The 19,057-nt window shown below is 44.9% G+C and overlaps 1 protein-coding gene and 1 long non-coding RNA gene across 3 annotated transcripts in view; one reads left to right on the top strand and one right to left on the bottom strand.

Annotated features, from left to right (window-relative positions):
* The window catches only part of LOC102532976 (kalirin RhoGEF kinase), a 443,405-nt gene that overhangs the window by 246,762 nt on the left and 177,586 nt on the right, over positions 1–19,057 (bottom strand). For both annotated transcript variants that reach the window (XM_072963937.1, XM_072963936.1), the window contains exon 3: positions 11,670–11,784. In XM_072963937.1, the coding sequence (XP_072820038.1) occupies positions 11,670–11,784 (115 nt within the window). The remainder of the gene's footprint in view (positions 1–11,669; positions 11,785–19,057) is intronic.
* On the top strand, positions 11,765–13,897 carry LOC140697129 (uncharacterized). The gene is made up of 3 exons (XR_012073963.1): positions 11,765–11,886; positions 12,184–12,270; positions 13,801–13,897. It is a non-coding gene; the product is annotated as an uncharacterized lncRNA (long non-coding RNA).

Raw genomic sequence — 19,057 nt, forward strand, 5'->3', positions numbered from 1 at the left:
CTAGGCCAGACTGGTCTGGGCCAGAGTGCTTGGAAGGAGCTACTCTCAGGAGAAAAAGAGCCTGGAAACTCAGGAGGAGGACAGAACCATTGCTTCTGGAAATCTGGGGCTGGCTGCCGGAGGGCAGGTGGCAGAGGGGTGTGTTCAGAGGCGTGGGATGGAAACTGACACATCCATTTCCCAACAGCAACCTCCTGTCCTATTTCGCAGCCTCCTTTCCTATTTCCCACCCTCCTTCACAGAGCTGTAGGCTCCTTCCTTCTAGCGTATTCAGAACATGAAGCAGAAATGAAAATGGAAACCAAAGCAGCGAGGGAAAGAACGAACGAACGGAAACCAAAAACCACAACCTCTCCACACAGCCCTTCCCCAGGCTGGGTGAAAAACTAAGTCATCTTTTTTAACTAAAAAATATGTCATTATAATCACTGCTCATACATGTGTGAGTAGTGGACCAAAAATTGAATCCACATTCCAAAGACTATAACCTGTCTAACCACAGTGTCTCAGTCACCCCAACTGTAAGCCACAGGAACATTTAAGCCACTTTTCCAAAATGGGGAGGCAGAGAAGAGGGAAGGCAGCTGACCCAAGAGAGGCTGCAATGGTGTGGCGTGTGCTGGCTCTGCCCTCAGAGCAGTGCCTCCTCCTTGTTGGCTGCATCCCTGTTGTCCTCACCACCTTTCTCTTTCTCTCACCGCACCCCCACCTCTCCTTGCTCTCTTCTGAGGATGCCCCCACTCTCCAGCTGGGCTCGGGTTTCCTGGCTGGGCAGGTGGAATCCTCGTTAATAAACCACACATTTCCTCTAGGAAACAATCTTTGGTCCAAACTGCCACACACACCTCCACTCCTCCCCTCCTCCTCCTCCTCCTCCTCCTCCTTAAGTAACAATCACTTACTTGAAAGCCTGAGGCCCCAGGGAGGCCCCGCCCCCAATGTGTGCTACTCTGGGAGCCACCTGCCAGCCCACAGGTCCTGTCCTTGTCTGGTTGCAGTGACTGGCCCCAGCAACACTACTGGCCAGCTGGATGGCCCTGGGCATCTCACTACACTTCCTGGACAGAATTCCACCCTTTTAAAGGGAAGGGGTTGGCCTGGCTGACTTCTATAATCCCTTCCTGCCTCAAGCTCTCAGATGCTAATCCAGCTAGTTCTTTTAAAATCCACTTCAGGTTATACATCCAATTAACTGTCTCTGATGACATCCATTGAATTGGTTTACTTATTTAACAACTGCTTGGAAAACATTTAGTTTGTTTTCTCTAGTGGGTCCTGGAATTTCCACCAGATTGAAACTTTCCTGAGGGCAAGAACTGCCCTCAATAGTCTCCAAGTGTAGCCTGAAAAAAACCAGAGGATTATTTGACCTCTCTCTAAGTTGGTGGGTATGTAAGAACTAAACAACTGTCCCATCTATGCACAGAATTCAATCTGGACCAATTTGCAGGTGTCCTAATGGAGGACTCCATCCCAGTCGGGGCTGGGGTCAGGGGAATGGTTCTTGTCTTCCTCCAGGTCTAAAACAGGAAATTTATCTTCAGCAAATAAGTTCTGAAGCCTGAGTATCCTGCAAAGGAAAACAGCCTCTAGTCTAGAGATAAGAGGACGTTCTCTTCCAGGACAGAGAATCAGGGTGGAGCATGATCTGGCACTAGGTTCAGACCTTGCCTTGAGCACCAGGCCAAAAAGAATTTCTGTGCAAGACCTGGCACAAAAATTGCTAGCAATGGAACAGATAAAATTCCAGCTCAGGACTGCACAAAATAGTCTGAGACAAAAGGGGGAAAAATTGACTGGTTTTAAGGTTTTTGAGTAGCTCTCAAAACCAAGGCTGGTCCTTGCTTGATCCAGAATGAGGTGAGGGGTGGGGGGAGGAGGGAGGCTCTGACAGAAAGGGGAAGAAGGAGGACAATCAGGATGCACACTTGGATGATGTCAGTAAATGATTCGGAAGAACATCTGTCCTAGCTGAGTCATGGTGGCTCTCACAAAGTGCTTCTGTCTGGGTTCCAGGAGAAACGGGCTGGCTGTCATACTTGCTCAATTTAGAAACAGGAACACTTCTCCTTGGTGAGACAGCATCCACTCCCAGCTCCCGCACAATGCTCCTCCATGCTCCATCCTCTGGCAGAGGGCTCTGCCTCTCTGCCATAGAGCCAGTCCACCCATCCAGCCTGGGCATTCCCTGTGGGTACAGCCCCTCACAGAGGAAAGTGAACATCCCAAAGGAGACCTAGGTCTGGCTTCAGTGACTTTGTGTCTTAAAGAGAGAGCCTGGCATTGGCTCCGAGGACACTGGAGGTGAGACACTGCCCTTTCCCTTGGGGAAGATCCCAGTCTAAGGGGATTCAGACAACTTGCAGGTGCTGCTCTGCAAACTCCCTGCCAAACCAGACTCCTTGTCCTTGCCTTCAGGAGGTTTGTCACCTCTCAGGGAGAAAACCTTGTGAACAACTGGAATTCGTGGAAGAGACGGGACCCATCACCACTACATGATGAGTTTTCTGGATTCAAAGTCTTTTTCAAATTTTTTTCAAGTTATTTTGTTCTGCACAGGTGATGCTGTTCTTTTCATAAAGAAATTCCTTAGAAGTCTTTTTATCTAAAGCAATCCAAGAAGAGATGAGATGGAGAGAAACAGGTGAGGGGAACGTCTTCTTCTTTTAGTAAAAGCTACAGTGGCAAACTGGTACAGAAATTTTCAGCAACAAGTAAGTGTATTCACCAGGTTTATACTCTCAGCCCCCAGAAGCCCTAGGTAGTAATGTTTCTCTTGTTCTCATTTTCCACGTTCAGAGAAAGAAAACAGAATCTGAAAGGGAAGGTTTGAAAAGACAAATGAAGACTTTTATCTTCAATGTGTGTGACTGATGCAAACAGTGAGGAAGACAGTAGAAATTCCAAGAGATAAGTATGTTTGGGGTGCTGTGACTTCAGATCTACCTAACACTAAAGACAAACCAATAGGAAAGAATTTTTTAAAGGATTTTATCTTACAAAAGGAAGTTAAGAACTAGTATAGAGATTCTGCATTATTTAAGCATTTTCCCCCAAAATAGCATCATTATAAAATTCCACTGGCAATAAAATTTCAACTGGCAATTACTACATACTCCAGCTAAATATTTTCACAAACATTATTTAATATTATTAAAATTGTCTTAAGAAAGATAATATTAAACTCATTTTGTGGTTGAGGAAAAATAATCGTTGTTTAGTGGTTACTTAAGTTTCAATACAAAATTAAAAAGTAAAGCCTGGAAAAATCTAAGGTCTAATGAAGACAGAGTAGACTATTACCATTTGGAGCCTCTGACCAAACCCATCTGTATCTTCCAGGCCGCTGAGCTGAGGTACTCCGCCACTTGGTGGCAGCATACATAAACTGCCAGAAGTACATGTATGTACTAAAAGCAGTCTGTCTGCAAAACTGAAGTATTGTAACATGAAGTGTAAGGATCCAATACATGCTCAAAAATACACCAAACACTAGTGAGGGGCACATGAAAGAACCTAACCAATGACAGGTGAAGAGAGAAATACAAAACATGCTGCAAACAATTATGTAACGGGGAAGAGAGAAACCACCCCAAATCTAAAACCTGCCAAGGAAAAAATAAATCCTTTCCCTCAACACCACACTGTCTCTCCAGCATCTATATTCGGGGAGCGCTCCCATTTCCAACATTCCAGCCAAATGAATCTGAACTAAATTTAAATCATCTTGATTCCCAGCTTGAATTCTTGAAATTCTTTATGCGCTGGGGCTTATTTCACCTGAAACGCTGAAGTTTACCTAATGTGAGAGGGACCAGAAACATCAGCTTCCCAATCAGCCTGCTGTTGGTGAGCCGCAAACTTCAGAAGCCTAAAAAGAAAATAAATGACCCCACCTAAGCTTTAGAGGCTCATTCAACATTGCTGCCCAGAGACAAACTCCAGGAAGACCCAAGTTTCTCAGTAGAAGGCAGATAAGGATCTCAGTTCAGGTGAGCAGAGGTTAACAATCACTTTGGGCCAAGCCAGGAACTAACCTTGCAACTAGCCAAGCAGCTGAAAAAGACCCAGAGGCAAAACTAAAGATTCACCAAGAGCAAAGAACAATTAAGTCTTTATAGACTTTTTATCAGATCCGAACTGTAATGTATGGTCCCCGTTAAGATGCCTATTAGCTTAGGAAAGTAAAAGGAATCCTAACCTGGGAGACCCCAAGGGGCAGGCCCTGTGGCCAATTCCTTTCCACTTTTCATATCCAGAATCAGGGTTAGTTAGGTGCATAATACATGACCCTAAATTAGGGTCCCTGATGATGGTGTTAAGACTGTTTGCACAGTGGGGTTTGGGCAATGATGAGAATATAAACATAAATTTGGAGAAATATAAAGGCTTGGAAGTTTATGGCAAGGCATATTGGAAGTACAAACTGGGAAATTTGGAAAGAAATGCAGCAATGTGTATCACTAGCCTTAAAAAAAAATCCATGATTGCCCCAAATCTATCCCAAAGAAACCATTAAAATGTAGACAAAAGTTTAGACACAAAGATGTTTACTGAAAGTTATTTACAGCAATGACGTTTTGGAAATGACTCAGATGTCTAATTAAAGAGGTTGGTTGAAATATGGTGCATCCCAAGACACACTATTATGCAAAAAAAGTTTTTACCATTATGTAAATATTCTTAGGGTATAATGTTGAGTGGAATAAAACAGAAGCAAAATTAAATAAATAATATGATTCAACTCTGTTTTAAAAAATCTCCAAAGAAAAAAGACAGGAAGGAAAAATGTCAATATATTAATTGTTTCTATTTCTAGCGGGTAGAGTTACAAGAGGCTTTTTAAAATTATTTCTATTTTTTAAAAAAATATTTCTATTTTCTGCATTTATTTTCCATAATAAGGAAAGAGTTTTATAATTTGAAAAAGAGGCCAAGACTTTATCACACTACTAGGCATATATATTCATTCACTTAGTATTTAAAAATTTTTTTTTCAGTATTTACTATAAGCCTGTTAGGGGATACTGATCTTACTACTATCACTCCTATTCCTACTAGCTCTAATTCTAACCTTAACCATCACCATAACCCCGCCTTTGACAAAGCTGTCCTAGAGACAATGGACAAGTGACAAAACAAGGTCCCCTCTTCTAAGCAAGGAAAGGGGAAGAAACTGCCACATGCCGCCTGCACCTGCTGTGTGCCAAGTTCTAGGCTAGGTACCTCACACATGTTCTCAGGCAATCCTCACTACTGTTGTGTCTGGTCATGTCTCTATGCCTGTTCCACAGGCAAGGAAATTTGTCAGCAAGTACACACACTTCTCCTCCTAGAGGAGAGGGTTCAGAGGTCCATTCTTCCTGGGTTGGAACCCCATGCATAATTTCTAGGGTCGGTATTCGTCATTGAGCCCACTCTTTCCTCCTCTAGTAGTCCACAGTTCCACTCCCACCACGTCAGGGGCGATGTGCAAACCTCCTTCTGAGGGTCATATTGAAGATCATGAATCAAAAACAACACCCCCTTCTTCATCAGGAATCCTTCTGTCCGATGCTGGGTCCTTGATTTATCACTTAAGGGCATTTGCTGGAAGCATTCCTGGAATACTCAGGGCTGCTTCTCATAGTTACTTCATGAGCACATGGTTTCCGCCTCTGATTGTCCAGGTTATTGTTCTCCAGGGAATCAAATACGCTAGTCTCTGCATTTGAAGCCTCACAGCTGGCTCTCACCCCTACACACACACACACACACACACACACACACACACACACACAGAGTTGCTTTTCACAGGGTTTCCACAAGCCCCTTTGGCTCCTCTGCCTCATTAAGGACTCTGCCAGCACATACACAGAAATGCCAAGTCCAGCAGTGGCATGGTCAGGGAAGTGAACAGCTTCAAAGTGTGTTATCAGCTGTCCGCTAACTACCACCAGAATCGTACTTCTAACACCACAGCAATGCAAGATTGAACCAGGTAGGTGACTAAGTGAAAGAAACATCTCAGCCCCAAGGAAATGGAACAGGATGACCTACTGTAGAATACAACGGAGCCCACCCCCAGCATTCTAGGCTTTATGTTCAGGGTCCCCACTACAGACAGTCTTTCACTCATCTCTTTGAATAGTTTCCATGGTTTTAAGTGCTTTTGTTTTTTCACTCCATCTTTTAGTGTAATTTAGTGACTGAAAAATAGTTGACAATAGTCCACAGATGAGCATAAATGAGTGGCGTTTAAAACTGAACACAAAACCTAGGGGAGGAAGTCTGAGGTATCCCTCGCCCCCACCTTCACTGCCCTGCCCATCCACAGACACCGTTGGCCTTGGCCAGAAGAAACCTGGGTTTTAGTCATTTCCCACCTGCAACAACCTTCACATTTAGATTTTATGTTCCTTAGCAGCAGAGAAGACACTATTTGCTATTCAGAGCTTGTGCTGCATATACCTAACAATAAGGACAATTAATTGATATTGCTGAGAAATTTGTACAGAATGTGGGAACCATAACAGAAATTATAAGCCCTCTATACGTAAGCAACAACAACAACAAAATGGATCTGAAAAGCTATAAGATTTAGGCAAATGTCGTCACTGGCCCTGTCTTCCAGACCTTCCATCACTACTTCCCACATCTCCCTTTAATTGATGATCCCAGAGCAAAGGGCAAGATGCCAACACCACCTCTCAGCAGGTCCTTACAACAGACACATTCAGTGATGACAGTTTACATAGCTTGAGTTCTCTCGTGCTGAATACAGTGGGAGGAAACCCTTGCAGTTTTGACCTCATCTTTTACTGTCTTTCTGGCTCTCTCTGATTCTATTTTCTGGTGATGCTGACAAAGACAGTGCTGGCTATAAGCCCAATTTATCTCTTGCTGAAATCAGTAGAACATGGGCAAATGTTATTAAATAATAAGCTTTGAATATTGGCACCTTAGTTTGGTCAGCATTACAGAATGTCCCATCTTAATTTCTTGGCATCTTCCCTCATCAGTATGACACCTGCTTTCTTTTCTGGCACACTCAGCACCTCAGTGGCACTGTTAAGAACAGAGTTAAGTGGCAGACATATCAAAGGGCTAACAACTGGTGCCCTTAGGAGCAGCAGAAAGATGATCATGACAAAGCAGAAAACAATGATGAAGAAGAGGAAGAGTTCAATGCAATAAAAATAATGGGTTTCTTTACTAGATACTTAGAAATTCCTATTCCAAGCACATGGTCAACTTCCAATAATCACAGTCGGTAGATTATCCACACTGTGAGCCATGCCTGGGCAATTGTTTACTCTCACGCTAGATTTTCGATGCGTGTCTCAATTTCTAGGGATATTCATCAGCTGATTCTGAGTATTTCGTTTCCACTCCTTTCATGTACAAGTAATTACAAGCACACAGCAGGGCAGGAGGCCAAAAATCTAGGTAAGTGTAGGATTGATGACAGAAAAGATAACACAAGAATTCACCAAGATCCCTATTCATGTCCTGGCTCATAGTAGGCACTCAGTAAATATTCACTGAATTGAATGAATGGAGTTGTTAGGAAGTTGAATTAGAAGACCATTAAGGCAGATCTTCCTACCCTAGTATGCTATGATTCCTCAGAATAAGATAACAGAAACATTAGAGAAGCCCCAGGAGACAGATACTCAAACTCATCAGGAGCAAAAAAGGGAAACTGGAAAGGACTCATCTCAGGCTGAGATGGATCCCAAAAGAGTGACTAGTACTGTTCCAAACTGTCACACCTCAGGATGACATTTGGCCCAGGTGATGCCTCAAAATTCCCACTCAGAGTCTAAAGGGACTGGGAAGCAGTTCTCTGAGGATTTTAAGATGTAGACAAGATCTGAAGTGAAATTCTATACCTTAACTTATTTATGGAACCTGAGGAGAGTGTATGTTGGTGCAGGTGGTAATACTGTTTTGAGGTCCTAGATTTTATGATGTATTTTCCCCAATATCATAGAAACACAGAATTCAGGGCAGGGAAGCTTCTTAGAAATGATCTAATCCAGCCTCCAACCCACTGGAGGAATCCTTCCTACAGTCTTCAGCAACAGCTCACTTTCTCCAGAGGCAGCAGCATTACTGCTGGACAGCTCCCACCTGGGCCGATTCTTTCCCCACTTGAGTCTCTGACTTCTACCCATTGATGCAACAGAGGCCATGCCTGTCCCCTCCTCTTTGGGGCGGCTCTCCTGATAGTTGAAGTCAGAAATCACTTTTCTTCCATTTTCACTCCTGCCAGAAAACACCCTTCAGTCCTTCAACTGCAGAGACAGTTTGTGGATCCCCCAATATGTTGTTCCCCCTACAATACTCTAACTGGTCCATGTAGCTCTTAAATGGGGTTGGCAGGGTTCAGTGTTGCAGGGTTGAATGTAGTGGTCCAGATGTGGCCGGGCCTTCACACAGGACAGTAGGGCTATTTCCTCCCATTCATTTCACACAACCAGCCTTCCTCCCAGTCCCTCTTGGATTTTGTTCCCCTTCACCCAGCAGCACCCATCCTTCCTTTCAAATTGCTTCCCATCTGTTTTTCGTTCCATCTTTGCTTAATAAGTCAGAATTAAGAAAAGTGTTCTTCCAATCCCTTTATTCTAAAGGAAAGATGAGTGTGCTTTAGCTACAGGGATGTGACAAACCTATCAGAAAAGAAAACGTTATCATTCATATTCATAAAGGGTACAATATGGTAATTCATAAATTATCACAACTGTCTGTTTAATCACCTATTCTAGAATAGTGCCCAAAATGGCATCAAACTGATTGGTTCTTTAGATTCTAGGATCTTCTTTCATCACTTCCTGGTCTTATTTCCTTGTCTTCTGCTGGCTGGTTCATCCCCTGTGCTACCAGCACCGTCATATCCTGTGCTGTTCTTTACAGTCACTGGTTTAGCACTGGGTAATACCCAGGTTTTCCTTAACTTTCTCAAAATGTCTATTCTTGCTTACCATGAATTCCAAATTTGCCTGCATATAGAGGCTTTAAATACTTGTTAAATAAATAAATGATGAATAAATGCTTGAATAAATGAATGTCAAATGTCACCCACAAATGATTACACCAGACTGGAGAGCCCACCTACGCCCACAGGCGCCTGTCTTTCCAGCCAACTTGACCATGACCCTGAATAGATAATTTCTTCTCATCAGTATCACCTCCTGGTCTAGCTATTCATTTGTACAGTTTCCCTTCTTTCCCAAAGCCATGGCTAAGCAGAAGAGTGGCAAACACTGATGCACTGAGTCCTTCAGCTTCCTCCCCAGACTTTACTGTCTTTAGACAGCTCCGTTCCAGGTTTTGTTTTCAACAGTCATTATGTGTGAACTTGGGGCCAACAGAATTAGGAAGTGATGGGTAGGCATGACTAGTTGGTAAAATCCTCAGTCTGCCAGGTACACATACTCCTGGCGAACATAGGCCCCTTGGGAGGGAGGCAGTAGGCATACCAGGACACTAAAAGTTGCCTCCCACCTGCCAGAACCTGTGAAGAACGTTTTATGTTCTCAAGAGCCCAGGAAGCAATGCTTGTGACCACCCTCTGAGAAGCAGAGAGCCTGCATCTAGTACACTCCTTCGATGATAAGATATTGTTTCTCTTTTTTCATGACCTTCCTTTTCAACCCCTCTTGAGTTTTGTTCCTCTTCACCCAGCAGAAACCTTTTCCTTTTTAATTGCTTCCAATCTGTTTTGTCCCATCTTTGCTTAACAAGTCAGAATTAAGAAAAGTGTTCTTCCAATTCTCTCACCTTCTTTTCTAAAGAAAAAATCAGTGTGCATTAGCTGCAGGGATGTGATAAACCTACCGGAAAGAAAAACATACCCTTCGTATCTCTCAGCATCTCAAATTTCTTCTGGCTCTAACTGAACTCAGAGTCTGTCATGGGTCCCCATGAAAACTTTTCCTGTAAATTTCTTTAGAAAATGTCTGGTTTTATGTCTGTTACTAGTATACTTAGGGAAGTTGCTTTTAAAACTGCTTAACCCCTAGATGACTAAATTGCTAAATTACTACATCAATCATGGGTTATTTAACCCATCTCCTTGCCTCCAAGACAGATGGGAATATTTCTTCTATATAAAGACCTCTAAGGGAAAAAAACTCTTCTATTCTATTCTTCATCCATGTCTCATGCATTCAGTTTGGAAGTTCTTCTTTGGCTATAACCTAAATCACTTTCATTGAAGCTTAAGATCTTTTCTGGTTCCCTGTGGATACCATAAAGAAAAAAAAAACCCCTATTCGATGTCTATTTGTTCACAGCCTTCTGCTTGGAGCTCTTGAGGGCTCCCTGTTCTTTTCAACACCCTTCCAAGCATGTGATGACTGCTCTTAATCCCCTTTGCCACCTGCCCATCACCACCCACCAACCCCTGTACAATCGTCTCCCACTGAAGCTCTTTCAAATGCAGTGTTTGCCTCACTTGATACCTGCGCCAAGAACTTAATGGGCATGTTCAACAGTTATCCAAGGTCTCCCAGCAAAGGCAGAGCTCCTCTCTGCCATTTACTAATTCTCTTGTAAAGTGCACAGAGAATGATGAAGGTTCTGAAAGCCACTTCTCCTTTGCCACAACAAACACTTAACAGGCTCCAACCCCCCTAAGAGACAGAGAACAGAGATCTCACTGGTTGCCAGTGAGGATGGGGAGAGTGCTGGAGCAGGAGTCAGGAGGGCTGAGTTCTGGGCCAGGCTCTGCCACTGACCACCACTACCCCATAAGCAACTCTAACTCCCACAGACCCTGTTCCCTAAGCATAACATGACGTGTATTTGCCTATATGACTTCTTAGGGATCTTCTGGCTCTCACGTTCTATGATTCCCCTACTAGGCAAAGGCCTCTCCTCCTCGTCCCCCTTAAAAGATACAGACCATGTCCTTGGCATGTCTCCCTCACTACCCTCTGAGGCCAGCACCACCTGGAAACACTTAGAAACCAGTGTTTCTCAAAATTTGTTTAGTCATCACCTCTCACCCCAAAAAGGACTTTTTGTACTTTTTTCCTTAATCACCCACCCAGTGAAATTTTAATACCGTGAATATACTGTATATCTGTTTATGTATTATGTATATAGCTGTGCTTAATACATAGAAGAGTAAGGTTTTTTTGCTATCCCCAAGAATCAAATTTCGTCTCCATTGGAGGCAATATTACCCCTGTTGAAAATGCATGACCTGGATTAAGCTGAAGGCTGCCTCTTGCATGATATAAGTGGAGTTATTTGCCCTAAACTCCAAAAGCCACAAACATATTCACAGGCCAGAGGTTCTAGAAAAAAATCCATTACACAAGCCAGAGTGGAATCAGCCAGAATTTCCATTTCCCCGAGGTAAACAGCAGCTTCCCATCCCTCCTCCCCAGGCCACACTGTCTCCTCTTCCAGGGCCTGCCTGGGTCCTCTTAGCCTGGGACCTTCACCTCTGCCTATGGTTCTCACATTCAGCTCCCACTCCACTCCTATGATCCCAGCAGTAACAATGGGAATGGTGGGAATGAGGTGAACAATGGGTGATGACGTTCCAGGAATAATCAGAATCAAGTCCAAGGGCAGAAACAGCAGGGCCCCTGGCAGGGATGCAGGCTCATTCCACTCACTTGCATCAGTCCAGCTTCCCCCTCCCTCCCTGAAGGACGTCCCCTTCGCCTTACCTTGGCACGCTGGCCAGATAGGTTACAAGTTTCCGCAGGTCTTCCTGTCTTATTCTGTCATGATTGCTGCGAGCAGGGAAGGTTAGGATGGGCCCACCTCGTTTATCACGGCCCCCTACAGGGAGGAAGAGAAGGGAGTTAAAGAAAATCAGCCAGAAAGTGTGCCACCGAGGAGAAAGAATTCACCTGAGTGCTGGATGAAACAGGCAGAAATCAGGTACCTAGAGAAATTCTAGTAACCACTTAAGGCCAGGGTATGGGGTTTGGATGTGGGGAACATGAGTGACCTTGAGCAAGTCGTTTGACTTCTCTGATGCCTCATTTGCAAAGTGTAGATGAACATAATGATGACTACGTGACAGGGTTGCTGCAAGACCTAAGATGACACATGAGGAAGCACTCTGAAAAGTACTAGATACAAATGTGAGATGATAACTGCTCTTATTGAGAAAACAAGCCATTGAAAGTGCTGTGGTCTTTGGAAATTCAATCTCCAGTTCACTTCTCTTGGCAGACCTCTGTGAGGGGGAGTGCTCAGGATTAACTGACTACCATGGTGAGAAGCCCTGCGAGCAACCACCTGGGACATCATTGCTCGGAGGTTTTTATTTATTTATTTATTTAAATATTTTTTATTGATTTATAATCGTTCTACAATGTTGTGTCAAATTCCAGTGTAGAGCACAATTTTTCAGTTATCCATGAACATATATATATTCATTGTCACATTTTTTTCTCTGTGAGCTACCATAAGATCTTGTATATATTTCCCTGTGCTATACGGTATAATCTTGTTTATCTATTCTACAATTTTGGAATCCCAATCTATCTCTTCCCATCCCCCACCCCCTTGGCAACCACAAGTTTGTATTCTATGTCTGTGAGTCTGTTTTGTATTTATGCTTTGTTTTGTATTGTTTTGTTTTGTTTTTTAGATTCCACATATGAGCAATCTCATATGGTATTTTTCTTTCTCTTTCTGGCTTACTTCACTTAGAATGACATTCTCCAGGAGCATCCATATTGCTGCAAATGGCATTATGTTGTCAGTTTTTATGGCTGAGTAGTATTCCATTGTATAAATATACCACTTCTTCTTTATTCAGTCATCTGTTGATGGACATTTAGGCTGTTTCCATGTCTTGGCTATTGCAAATAGTGCTGCTATGAACATTGGGGTGCAGGTGTCTTCCTGAAGTAGGGTTCCTTCTGGATTTATGCCCAGGAGCGGGATTCCTGGGTCATATGGTAAGTCTGTTCCTAGTCTTTTGAGGAATCTCCATACAGTTTTCCACAGTGGCTGCACCAAACTGCATTCCCACCAGCAGTGAAGGAGGGTTCCGTTTTCTCCACAGCCTCACTCGGAGGTTTTTAGATTCACAGAAAAGACACTAAGTGTTTTCTACATAGCCAAGGATCCACCCTGCCTGCCTGCTTGAGGTGCCACCAGTCACTCCTGCTGAAGGAACAAATGAATCTTTATTGGAAATAAGGATGCTCAAGGTCTTAATTGCTGCAAATGCATGTGTACACACTATGATTATAAATGTTTTCTAAATATCACGTTAAAAAACAAGCCAGAAGGAGTATATTGAGATGACGATCATTGTTTACTATCAGAAGGCTGAAATTTTATGTGGTTGTTTATTCTTTCCTCTATTTTTCAAATTTTCTATTCACTATTTATTCTAAGATTTTAAAAATTACTCACTAATGGGTGATGTGATTAGAAAGCAGGATCAAGTTTCTCAGGAGGGTTAGACCAGGATGAACCTAAGGTTAGTAAACATCTCCTTACGGGCACTGGCTATAACACAAAGAAAACCTCTATGTCAAGATCAGAGATGCCCCGTCCTGCATGCACCTCAGGCTGCAGCCCAACATCCCCCAGAGCAGGGACCACAAGGGGATCTAATGCAAGAGGGAGGAGGGGTTGGCATGGCCACCACCGATACTGGAAAAGAAACTTAAAGCTCGGCCCTCTGAAGAAGGAAGTTTCCCAAGGAAAAGCAGAGCCTCCCAGGGCCCCCACCCAAGTATAAGTTCACAAATAATGTTTCCCTCTAATTGTGGGGTCCAGAAACCACAAGACAGAACAGAGGCCTAACAAACAAAATCCAATCCATTCCAGGGATTCCTACTCCTGAGGAAGAAAGAAGGAGACTGCAAGGAGAAAAGGATCAAAAAAGATCAGGGCCACTGAGAGACTTGGCCCTGAAGAAGAAGCACCACCGTCCCCTCCCTACAGCCCCCAACCAGGGCAGATTTGTGTAAATATACCACAGAGTTGGGCCCCGGCCCCCAGCTCCAAACCTTCCATAGCACAAGCCCTGGTTATATGTACAGATAACCAGCCCCATCTCATCTACCTTGAAAGTGGTTCCCGTCTCCCAGATGACTTCCACACAAGGAAAGGGAAGTGAAGGGATCAAGTGGAGAGTTTCTCCAAAGCTGGGAGTTTCTCCCACACTCTCAACCTTTCCCTCCAGCCTTGACCTCACCGGAAGGATTGTCACTCCTGGGTATTTTACCTGCAGCTGCCACCTTTCTCCTGACCTTCTGTGGACAGTTTAAGAGTAGAGCTATGGAAACATGGGGAGTCAAGGCTGGTCTGATGGCAAAGGCCAACTAAGAGGTTGAAAGGGCTGTTGGCACTGTCCCTCCTTCCCAGCAGCCAGTTCTGCCCTGGGAGACAGGAGTTTCATAAGTTTTGGCTGTGGAAGATCCCAGAGTGCAGGGGAGAGGAGGTGAGGGGCCAAGGCCTGGGGAAGTGTAATCCCTTCCCTCCAGGAAGTATGGATAAGGAGTCCAGAGGGGCAGCAGGATCAAGCTAGGTACTTTGCAGAAAGGAGGTGACCTTGCAAGATTGTAGGAAGAAGAGGAGGAACGAGCATGGAAGAAGAGAATCATTAGGCTGGAAAGAGTGGGGACAATGGGCAGATCAAGGCTTCAGAACAGGTACAAGGGGAGGGTCCTGCCCCTTTCTCTGCAGCAGACTGATAGACCTCACAGAGCAGGAGGAAACAAAGATAAATTATGGAGAGAGAAGAGTTCAGCCTGCCTGCAGGACATTATTTCTTTAGGTGAAATAGTGTTGTGGGTCAGGGTGAGCTTGAGGTCCTGGGAGAAAGGAGGAGTGGACCAATGTTGCAGAGCATCCCTCAAGAATGGACAGCAGGACTATGTATGATGTGGGTTTAAGGGTACGGGGCAGGAATTGGGGCAGAGTGAGAGCTCTATTGAAAGGTCTGGCCATGGTGCCCATGCTAGGCTCTACCTTGAGCAAAGGCAGAATAAAGCTGATGCACAGCTGGGTAGGACCCAGGGAGGGTGGGACATGGCCTGCTGGATTATGAGTTTCCAGAGAAGAGGGAACAGCATTTGTTTTGTTCATCTCATATCTATCCTCTCCCAACTGATAGGGAAACATGAGAAATGGTCAAAGGTAAGAGGCTGAGGCCACAGACAGACATACTAGGGGTCAAGTTCATAGATGTGCATGACCATAGTAGGGAGGTGGAAGACTTTGGTGCCAAAGAGGCTGAGGAGCAATGAAACTGTAGGATTTAATTGATAATTGACATGAGTGCTGATGTTCCAGAGGGTGATAAGCAGAAGTGAAGAATGAGATCCCTCAGTCATAGAAGTGGACCCAGACGGAGGGAGACAAAAGGAGCCAAGTTTTTAAAAGGCAATAGAGATGGTGGTAGGACCTTCAAAAGCACTGTCTCCTTGCTCATCTAGCACCTGCGGTTTGCCTACTCAGTCAAAGCTTGGTGCTGGGAGCTACAGGATAGGACGGGGCTGGGGAGGAAGCAACCCAAAAGCAGGAGAAGTTAAGGCTTCCCTGATGGAGGTGGAGGGGGACAGTGCTTCATTTTTCAGGGGGAGTCGGGCTCCAGTTAGGGCAAGCAGGTTGGGGTAGTCTGGGAGGACAAGAAAATACATCTAGAGAATCACACCCACAATTTGGCCCAAGTAACTATAGCTCTGCAAGTTGTTAATGGATACACATATTTTTAAGGAAATGAGTTGTTCTGTTATTTGGGAAATGCTTTCATGTGCTTGACGGGCATGCGCTTTAATAAACATGGCAAATCTCCAAGAAGGGGCTATAATAGGCAGCACTTTCCAAACTTATTTGAGAGTAGAACCCCTTTTTCTTTTTGTTTTCTTGATGGAAGTACTGGGGTTTAAAGCCAGGACCTCGTGCATGCTAAGCATGCGCTCTGCTACTGAGCTATACATGCCCCCTCAACCCCTTTTTATTTTTTGAAAATCATTTCATGCCACTGTTGTTCTATGGAACACTCTCTGAGACTCGGGTCCAGAGTATAAAAGATTGTGCCACAGCTGCCTGGAGTTTCCCTGGGAACAAAGGGCATGCTGTTGATAGGAGATAAGGTGGCAGAGGGGACGGCAGGGGGTGGCCACAAGGAGGGTGTGAGCGCACACAGAGACAACAGGGGTGAAAAGGGGCAATGGGTTCTGTAACTGGGAGGCACAGCACATGAAGGAAGCTGGGGAGAGGGCAAAGAAAGGGAGAGCAGGATGGGGCAGGGCGGGAATGATGGGGGCTCCCCTTCCCCGGCACAGCCACAGATCCTGTCCTGCATACATGCACATGCCCACACGCAGAGGCTGCTGGGCTGGGCTGGGCTGGATTATTCCAAATGTCTATTCCCACTACCCTGGCCACGCTGGGGCACCAGCAAGGGAGGGGGCTCAGCCAGCACTGTGTTTCTCTGCCCACCACTTCCCACAGTGCCTCCTCCCAGAAAGAAGTGTTAACTGCAAGACTGAATTACTTAATTCTGGGTTTCTTTATTTTGTTTTATTTTTGTGTTCTGTCTTCTAAAAGCTTAGGACACAAGAGCCTTTTATGGTTTGTTTTTTGCTTTTGTTTTTGTTTTTTTAGACGTAGCTAGTCATCTCCCTGGCGCCCTCAGGGTCCTTCCCAGGCACAGAAGGACAATGTTCCCTAAGCCCCAAAGCTCCCAGCATCACGTGCAGATGAATAAGACCTACCCCAAGCCGCTCGGCCCCCATCGGCACAGGGGTGTAGCTGCTACCCCCAATCCCCTTACTTCTATTCTGGGAAGCATCTACCTGCCTCATGCCTGACTGCCTTCCTGGCACAACGCTGCTCTGTGCTCCATTAGGACAGCTCCCTCCACTTGAGAAGCCCTTTTCTAGGGCTGGCTGGGCCCTGCCCCAGGGCTCTGAGGGCATTCACGTGACAGAAAATAAACCATGAACAATCAAGCAAGGGTCCTCGTGTCAGAGTATACTGTGTCTGCACTCATATGCCCTGAACTGATGTGGAACAGGATGGTGCTCAGAAGGTCTGCATTAAAGCCAGGAAGGCCTCCTGGAGGAGGCAATGTAGGAACTGATGTGGGAAGAAAAGGAAAGGCTCAAACTGGCAGAAGGTGTGGGGAAGGCACTATAGATAGAAGCAGCAACAGACATAAGAGAAATGGGAGAATTAGCAGGACACCCAGAGAAGAGGGAGGTCACCAGGTTAAGAAGGCTTAAGGCATTAAAGAAGGAGAGAAAAAGATCTGATTGGGCTCCTGGAGACCTGTGGGCCATGTCCTGGGAGCCCAGATCATGGGCAGCAGCAGAAATCAGAGGTCTGGTGCTGCTCAGCAGACCTAGGACTTCCACAAAGGGTTTTCCCACACACTCAGCAAGCACTCAGATCTACGTTTACAAAGGCTTTGGAGGCTGTCTTACACCTCTGCCCATAATGAGATTGCTGCCACGTGGTCCTGCCAAGGGAGCAGCCTGTGCTTCTTCATATTCAGTAACAGGGGCTTACCAACTCATAAGATATACAAGCATGTAACACTAACGGGGAAAGGCAGCTTCCCAGTTCCTCTCTCCAACATCAACAATAAGAATAAAACACTATGTTGTTACTGCTGCTGCTGCTGCTGCTGCTGCTGCTACAAAATGCACTTAGTACCTTACAAAGACTTACACACTCTCATCACATACTCTGCCCACACCTCCTATCCCTATACCCTGAATCAGTGGTCTTGCCTCTTCCCTCTGGTCAGGTAGGAGACACCTGCTGCTTGGTTTCTCCTTCCCCAGACCCCCCTCCTCTCTCTCCCTTCTCTCTGTTTTAGCTGTTGCCCATCAGCAAGGCCAGTAGTACCTATAAAGTGAACCCCTGCACTGTGGGACTCTGTAGGCTCTTTCCTTGTGATTTCATCACCACTCCTTGTAGATGCCCAGAATCATTCAGAAACAAAGGCTCAGTCCATGGTCCACAGAACTTAAGCACTTGGGTGTGTTTCTTAAAATGCGATCCTTCGCTACTCGCATTGTCATTCCCCAGCCCCTGACAGAGACTCTGATCCAGGAAGCCTATAATGATGCCCTAGAACCAGCATGCAGAGTGATGTTGTGCACCTTATAGTTTGGCTTCAATTACATCAGGGGTCACCAAACTTTTTCTTAAAGGCCAGACAGTAAATATTTAGGCTTGCGGCCATCTGGTCTCTGCTGAAACTACTCAACTCTGTTGTTATAGTAACAAAGTGGCCATTGACAATACTTGAAGTGGGTGGAATAATGGCCCCCAAACATATCGAGTCCTAATCCCTGGAACCTGTAAATTTTACCCTTTTTTGGGAAAAGAGTCTTTGCAGATAGTGATTATGTTAAGGCTCTTGTACTGGGAAGAATATCCTGGAATAGCTAAGGGGGACCTAAATGTAGTCACAGGTATCCCCATGGTGAGGCAGAAGGAGATTTAACACAGACAGAGAGGAGAAGGCAATACCACCATGAAAGCAGAGATGGGATTGATGCAGCTACAAGCCAAGGGCCGCTCCCAGAAGCTGGAAGAGGAAAGAAACAAATTCTCCCCTAGAGCCTCCGGAGGGAACACAGCCCTGTTGACACCTTGAATTCAGTCCAGTAAACTGACAGTAGACTTCTAGCCTCCATGACTGTGAGAGAATGTATTTCTGTTGTTGTAAGCCACCAAGGTTGTGGCAATTTATTACAGCAGCAGTAGGAAACTAATGTACTACTAAATGAATGCACTTGGCTATGTTCCAATAAAACTTTATTTACAAACACAGGTGGCTCGCCTGCAGCAAAAGACAGGCTATAGTTTGATGGCCTCTGAATTAGATATGAAAAGGACCATGTGCACAGGATGAGTTGGAGAGAGAAGTAAGAAATGAATAGTATTCAGAAAAATAAATAAATAGACACTCAGCTGAGTTCCCTTTGCTGGAAGGGGAGATAAGGAGGAGCCAGAAAAAATTTAAATCTCCTGTCCACAACCCACTCAGAGACGAACTCAAATAAAACCTCTGGGAATGTGTGCAGAGGACAGATCTCTCCAGCTGGAGTATCTTTCAGAG

Source organism: Vicugna pacos, chromosome 1, assembly GCF_048564905.1.
Source record: "Vicugna pacos chromosome 1, VicPac4, whole genome shotgun sequence".
Taxonomy (NCBI): Eukaryota; Metazoa; Chordata; class Mammalia; order Artiodactyla; family Camelidae; genus Vicugna; species Vicugna pacos.